A 7,669-nucleotide genomic window follows, 5' to 3' on the forward strand; every position below is an offset into this window, starting at 1 on the left:
AAAAGTAATCCAATAAATATCCAGGTATTAACATGAAAACCACACAAATATTAACATTCGAGTTCCTTCTGTAATTAAGGCAACAAATATTAATTAATATTTGAAGTCTAGATTTAAGTGACTTTGATAAGAAGAACCACCATAATGAAGATACATGTCATTAGAAGCATCACAAGCCATGTGAAACATGAAGTCTTGGATGTCTCTGAATATATAGCCATTGCCTGCGTATTCGCTCGCCCCGTGCTTGCTAAGCTCTGCTCCACCGCTTGCTCTGTCGAATCAACAATCTACACACCAAACATTTTTTTAAAATTTTATATACGGCTTGTGGCGTTGTGTTTTGAGGTCCAGAAGAGATGTGGTGGAACATCCCATCTGTCATGGGTTCAATTCCAGATGTCCACAACAATTGTAACCATTGAGTTTATCTGGGCTTCTTTAGTATGGGCATAGCCTAAGCCTAGGACATCCTTTCAAAGATACTCACGTACACTCCTCTCTTTTGGTGAAATATGAACCTTTGACCTCCTGGGAGACGACTAAACCAGTAGTGGATTACCAGTAATCCACTAGGCCAATGACCCTTTTGGTACAAGGGCTCAGAACACAATTTGTGAATGGAACGTGACTTGTTGCAACTTACTTTTTCGGTGTTTTTAATAGATTGATTCATCATGAGAGTACTCTCTTTCAGTTGTTGTGCCAACCCCACCATTTCATCGGTCAAGTCTTCTTGGAGCTTCCTATCAAAACAAAAAGAAAAAAATAACACCACCATTTCATCTTATTATAACGTAGATGAAAGAATATCCGCCCCCATGAAAATTGCAACAATATGACTAGAATTTGCCAAACAGACGAAGCTGAACAAAATGATAACATTTCCCTTTCTTTTGGAACTTTTTAATCTAAAATTACATATTTACCCATTCAAAGAATTGTCAGCATTCCTCTACTTTGTCACTGATGAAGGATATTTAAGACCTTGACACCAAACAGGTCACCAAGCAATGCCTTAAGCTTTGTTTTGTACCATTATACCCCTCCACCCCAAATAAATGCTAACAATTTTCTTCTCGAGATTCCGAAGTTTCAATCTAAAATTACATCTTTACCCATTACTACTAGTCATTATAAGATATGGTCTTCAAGAAAAAAGCCGTCCTACCCTGTTGGGCTAGAAGTCAAATCTACATACATCTCACCTTATAGACCCTACTTTCAAGTGAGATTTACTGGCTCCATCTGGTTTCATTTATGAGAACAATATACGGGTCTGTTTGTTAGCAGCTTAATGAACTTAAAGAGACTCGCAGCTTATTCGGTCAGGTATATATGACCGTTTGGTAGTGGCTTAATGATATAGAAAGTGACTTATTCAGTAAGCTTCTAGGGGGAGTTTTATGTAGAAAGCTAAGTTTTTTTCCAAATATGCCCTTCCCAATTAAAGAACACGCTCCTTTCATCTATGAAAAAACTCTCCCAAACAAAAACCTTCTCAATCTATACAGACAAATTAATTCACCCATACAACTTTATCCATACAAGACTTAATGAAAAACTAACCAAACAGCCCCTAACATTAATTTATGGTCCACAAGATTCATTTATATTTTATATGTATTTGGATATTTGACATGCAATCAAATATATGTTGAGGCAAATATTGTATTTATCTTGGGGACAGCAAAAGCGAGTACCTGTGCTTTGAAATATGTGTCTGTGCTGCGGCATCCAATTTTATAGGAGTTGAATCAGTTGCATCAACGCTTTTTGGGACTCTGCCTTCAACAGTTGATGGGGGGCTAACGAATTGAATCACAATCAAACAACAACCATAAACATCAACTCTTAACAAAAAGCAAACTAAATCAAGAATTCTACTCACACAATTCTTCTTCTCAACCCTCTTCCTTCTTCTGTTTTTGTAGTCGTTTGGTTAACAGAAGTGTCAGCAGTGGGCAGCTCTGGAGATTCTACACTAATCAACTAACAAATAGAAGAAAAATTATCTTTAATTAGATGAAAGATCGTGTGAGAATAGGAGTTAAGGTGAGAAGCGTAAGAAGAAATTTGGATCCTTGATCACTTTAATGGGTTCAGCTTAAGTCCCAAAATAACCCATGAATTAGCTTAGAACGGTATTTTATTGATCTTCAATTAGGATTGATCCAAGGATGGAGATCCCTTCTTACCCTTCTCACGATAACTACTATTCTTACCGCAAACTGACTCTAATTAGATAGCATTTGAAGTCTAGTTACAAAGTATGACAACAAATAAATTAAACAAGCAAATAAGATGAAAGTTTCACTTGTCGATTCAAACATAACAAGATAGCCAATCCAAAGGGGATACCAAATCTTACACTAAATTTGGCGTAATGAATAGTAACACACAAAATTTGGTGTAACACTATTCATTTACAGCAATGGGAAAAGATAAAAATGAATATACCTAGAATCACTACAACAAATTGGCTTTTATAGGACGCCTAAAATGTCTAAGCGTCCTAATATAATACGTTATAGAACTTGAGTTTATAGGACCAAACTACATGGCATCATATCTGAAAGCGTTACAATAGGTTTATAGAACGCTTTTGAGCGTTTCAACAAGCTTTTTAGACCGCTTTTAAAATAAAGTGTCCTATTAGCTGTTTTATAGGACACTTTTGAGAAGTGTCCTATAAACTTATCTTTTTATAGGACACTTTTTCAAATAGTGTCGTATAAAATAGCTAAAATAACACTTTATTTTAAAAGCGTCTAAAAAACTTGTTAAAACGCATAAAAGTGTCTTATAAACCTATTGTAACACTTCTACATAGGACGCTTCTTGATCTGGTCCTATAAACTTATGTCTTATAAAATATTTTATTAGAACGCTTAAAGATTTTAGGCGCCCTATAAAACCAAATTTGTTGTAGTGAATCTTATATTTTGGTGTTACCCGTTGGAGAAAATTTACTGTTTGCACCAAATTTTACCCCAATTTTTATGGATTTGGTGTTACCCATTGGAGATGCCCTAAAGATAGAAATATACGTACCACATTGGAAGCCAAGTTAGCAGCAATTGCTTCAATTTTCTCAGAGTAATCACTCAAAGTAGCTTTTGAAACTCTACAGAAACCAAAAGGAAAGCAAAATCTTATCAAGTTGTTTGCTTTATGAAACTTTAAGTACCATTTAAAGCAATATATAATCAGACCTTGGTAATCCTTCTGAAGTTCGCTCTGCAGCGAGTTGCTCCAACTGCTCTCTGAGAGTACCAACATACTGTGAAATCGACACTCTATATGAGCATAACAAAGCATCACCCCATTTACACAAGAAGTTAATCAATTGGCAGTGGCATTGTTAAAATCTATACAAACTCAATTCAAAGAAATACTATTAAATCAAATACAATGTGCAAACCATAGATGGTACGGAAAATAATCATATTTGATTAGATTTATTACTAAGATTTTCAAATCAGTAAATCAACAATTGGATAGCAAGAATCAATTACCAACATGTAGATAACGTACAATAGATGGTACGGAAATATCATATTTCATATAGATTTATTACTAAGATTTTCAAATCAGTAAATCAACAATTGGGTAGCAAGAATCAATTACCAACATGTAGATAACGTACATGAATAAGTTTCGCTTGATGTTGTTGCTGAGGAGCAGCTGCTAGCAATCGCCTCAGATTGATTTCGGTTTTACTCAATCCCATCCTTATAAACCCCTATAAAACATAAATCATTTTCTCTCATTCCCATCCATGTACACAATTAAGTTCTGTTCGTATAACATAAACAATTACAAGCACCAACAATACAACTGTAAAGGGGCGGATTCAGAACCTCAGATGACTTGGGCACACCCAGGGGTGTCAAAAGCATCAGAAACCAAATAACCCACCTGAACCAAAACAGATTCGGCTATTCGGTTGCCAGTTACTTTTTTACTATTTCAGTTAAACAGAATAATCACATGGAGCAATACTATTATTTTATATTTTTTACTCCTAGATGAATTGGAGGCAAAATAAAATGATTATGAAACATTAAGGTTAATAATCTAAAATGAATTGGAAGTGTTTTATGTTCTGCGTATAATCGATGAATAGAACAGATATACTTAAGGTTAATACTTTCAGTCAAGCATTTTGAAGCAACTTAGCAGCAACAGATTAATATGTGTGTGTGTGTGTTGTATACACACAAAGGAACAACAGCGAGTGGCAACACAGAAATCAGCAGATAACAAATACATGGCCACATAGGAACATATTGACTTCAAATAAATCAGAGATTACAAGAAAAGCTCAATTAACTAGGGCTTGAGCCTATGATGTTTCTGCCTGTTTCTGGGTTTGTTGAGATGAGAGAGTCGACAAGTAGTAAAAGAAAGGCTAATATAGTTAAACCTGAAAGCTGCCAATCGCTGGCCAAAGGGTCGCCGGAGGGGGGCGAGAGTCGGGATCACCGGAGGATGGAGCAGTGAGGGGAATCGGCCGAGAAAAGGGATGTCCGGATCCACGCACTAAGGTTTGTAATTGGAAGTAAGAGTTTCCAGTGGGTGTTTGGACAACCTATCATAAGACGGTGTCAAACTGGAGTTTCATGTTTGGATTAGGTTAGTAAAATGTAATAACTTAGATAAGTTATTTGTGGCTGCCATTAGTATTGTTCATTCGATTTTCTAACATCTTTCATCACAGAGGCCAAATAAACATATGTATATCAATGATTCAACTTTTAAGAAACCCTAAAATTCCCTATTGATTTCAAAACTCTTTTTGAGAACAGATTTGTATTCGATTTATGCAAGACATTGATTATCACAGAGGCCAAAAAAATCAGATTTGTAGGAGAAATGACATCAAGAGATCGCCTACGTGAGGAAGAAGGTCGATTCGGTGGTGGATGGAGATTTCGATTTCAATTTCTGTTGGAGGAACTGGTTCGATTCGATTTGATTTCTTGAAGGACTGGTTCGATTTCTCTGAGGACCTGGTTCGATTCGATTTCTTGAAGGACTGAGAGACTGGTTCGATTTCCAGAGGAAGGAGGCGTACCCAGAGTTTCAACCAAAAGGAAGAGGCGTTTGGTTTGGGGGTTAAAAAGGGTCATTTTGGTCATTTGGTTTCCAAACCCAATGATTGAAATAACTTATCAAAAACTATTTATTACTGAACTACTTGTATAAGTTCTTTTTTTTCTCATCTAAACACTAAAAAATGTTTATTACTGGTACCACATTGTATTAAAGTTAACAAGCAGCAATCCCAAACACGTCCTTAGTTGAAGTGAAGATCAGGATTCTCGATCGGACAGTAAATGGATTAGAAAAGGAAATTATTGTCGATCTTTGTTGCCAATTCACTAAAGTTTATCACTCAATTTCGGTTATCTCTCATCATATCACTTGTCATTTTTTCTATTCTACTCATGTGACTCGTGATGTGTATGATCTATTTGTTCTTTTTCTTAAAGTCGGGGAAACAATATCCAAAAGGGCTAAAAATATTTCTTTGTTTTTAAGAGATGCTGAAATCTGGAGTTTTATTTCACTTCTGATTGATAAGAGATGGTCTCAAGTCTGAATGCAAAATCAATAAAACTGTTTGTTTTTATGTACTGATAATTGTCTGAATATGTATAATTCATATATTTTACCCTTCAACATATTATAATGTTAAGTTTATATCAATTTATACAGCTTCATTTGTTTATCCATCAATATTACAAAATTTGAAGAGTGCTGATACTGCCTTCGATTAAATGTCACTGACAATATGCAATTGGAATAAAAACGTACTAAACTGTATATGCAGGTTAATCAAAATAGAAAGAAATTCATGAATGTAATCAATTAACACTTAGGGTCTGTTTATTAGCAGCTTAATGATACTCACAACTTATTCGGTCAGCTATTCATGACTTTTTGGTAATGGCTTAGTGGTATAGAAAATGACTTATTCACTAAGATTCTAGAGGGTTTTATGTAGAAAGCCAAGTTTTTACAAACATGTCCCGTCAACTAAAAACACGCTTCTTTTATCTATTAGAAAACTCTTCCAAACAAAAACTTTCTCGATCTATACAAAATCCACACAGACAACTTTATACATATAGAACAATACCTTTGAGAGAGAGTCTAGTAATCTTGGAGGGATGGGTCAGATCGATTGGTGCTGAGGAATCATGTAGATCGATCGATCGAGAGGAGTTTAGGTTTGTCGATTGATTGGTGGAAAGCCATGAAGATTGATTGATGAACCAATTTCATTGAGCAAAGTGATTGATTGAGGTTGAAGTCGATCCAGTGGATAAGATATAAGGGTTTCTTTTCTTTTTCCAAATGAGGATAATAGACGAAGGTCTGAAAAAGATGAAAAAAACAAACAATCCAAATAAAATTTGATCATGTAAATGTTTACAGATGAACATAACAATGATGAGAATCTTATCAGTCAAGAGTGATGAAAATAACTGAGTCATACTCGGTAGAGTGATGACTCTTGTCCGATAAGTGTTTACCATATAAAAATGTTGCATAAGATGCCATTTTAATAAACTAAAATCTTACTCTGTAAGTTAAATGTAAATGCTGACTTTTACCAGTAAACACTTATCGGGTAAGTGTTGAATTACCCCGACAACCTTTTGTGTTAATCCTGCTGGGTTCATAAAACTCTAATTAAAGGGTTGTTTACCTAAACAAACTTACTTTAATGGGTAAGATTACAGTTCATCAAAACAACATCATGTGTAATGGTTTACCCAGTAAGAGTTTATCGGATAAGACTCTCAATTTTTTTCATCGCTCTTTTACCAAGTAAGATTCTCAGCATTGTCATGTATCTTCGATAAGGTAAATGACCTGGTACGCATTTACCGGGTAAGCGTTTAGTAAACGGCCATTAAGAACGCTATTGTTGTGTTATCACCGGTTTGAAATGACGACCAACTAAATTGGGTAATTCAAATGTCGACGACTACTGCTCAACTTCAATTACTGGATTGCTACCAGACATTCTGCTACTATTAAAATTTGATAAACTGAAAATTAAAAAAAATATTGATTCATTATAGTTTTTGAACGAGACACAATTAGAAAAAACCTGAACCGATATTTAATTCGGTTTCAACCAAGTCCCGAATTTGAACCGAATAATCTGAAATTTAACTGCTTTTTGGATAGATCCGAATTATGAATAAATTGTCAAAATTGCATACCTTTTTATCCTAAGGACCAAATATGAGATATGGTTATCTACAAGGACTATTCATGTAACTTTCTGAATATGCTAAACCCTACTACACCCTCACTTCCAGATTTCCCTTTATATACGCACGAAGTCTTCTAGGGTTTCAACGTTAAACCCCCAATTCGGATAATCGCCGATTTTCCTTAGAAAACGATCAAAACTTAATTGGATCGTTTCTAGTTCTTTGTCAATGGTGTTCATGGATTCAGCGAATTACGGTAAACTTTTTGACAGTTATTGTGTATGTTTGTTTGATTTAAAGTTTTCAGAGCTTGAGATGATGATGGAAATTGTTTTTCCTATTGGTTTGATTGCCGATATGATGGCGACAATGTATTAGCTCTATCTGATCAAACTCTGTTAATTCATCGATTCTTTTGTTCGAATTCAGTT

General features: G+C 35.0%; 1 protein-coding gene and 1 non-coding gene across 3 annotated transcripts; one reads left to right on the forward strand and one right to left on the reverse strand.

Moving 5' to 3' along the window:
• Positions 1 to 22: 22 nt before the first annotated feature.
• On the reverse strand, positions 23 to 5,191 carry LOC112506970. 2 transcript variants are annotated; one of them, XM_025111326.1, is made up of 9 exons: positions 4,901 to 5,114; positions 4,430 to 4,594; positions 3,650 to 3,745; positions 3,216 to 3,283; positions 3,055 to 3,127; positions 1,892 to 1,992; positions 1,704 to 1,808; positions 647 to 746; positions 23 to 290 (listed from the first exon to the last, which is right to left on the reverse strand). In XM_025111326.1, exons 3-9 carry the CDS (start codon positions 3,731 to 3,733, stop codon positions 114 to 116), a joined length of 708 nt encoding a protein of 235 aa, XP_024967094.1. In that variant the 5' UTR covers positions 3,734 to 3,745; positions 4,430 to 4,594; positions 4,901 to 5,114; the 3' UTR covers positions 23 to 113. The 2 variants fall into 2 exon arrangements, with proteins under 2 accessions (XP_024967094.1, XP_024967093.1); XM_025111325.1 differs by lacking the exon at positions 4,430 to 4,594 and having other exon boundaries at positions 4,901 to 5,191.
• A 2,355-nt stretch (positions 5,192 to 7,546) lies between these two features.
• Positions 7,547 to 7,632, forward strand: LOC112508322. Its single transcript, XR_003068699.1, has one exon. It is a non-coding gene; the product is annotated as a small nucleolar RNA Z102/R77 (small nucleolar RNA).
• The last annotated feature ends 37 nt before the right edge of the window (positions 7,633 to 7,669 follow it).

The sequence above is a fragment of the Cynara cardunculus genome, assembly GCF_001531365.2.
Source record: "Cynara cardunculus var. scolymus isolate 2C chromosome LG 2, CcrdV1, whole genome shotgun sequence".
NCBI classification, from domain to species: Eukaryota; Viridiplantae; Streptophyta; class Magnoliopsida; order Asterales; family Asteraceae; genus Cynara; species Cynara cardunculus.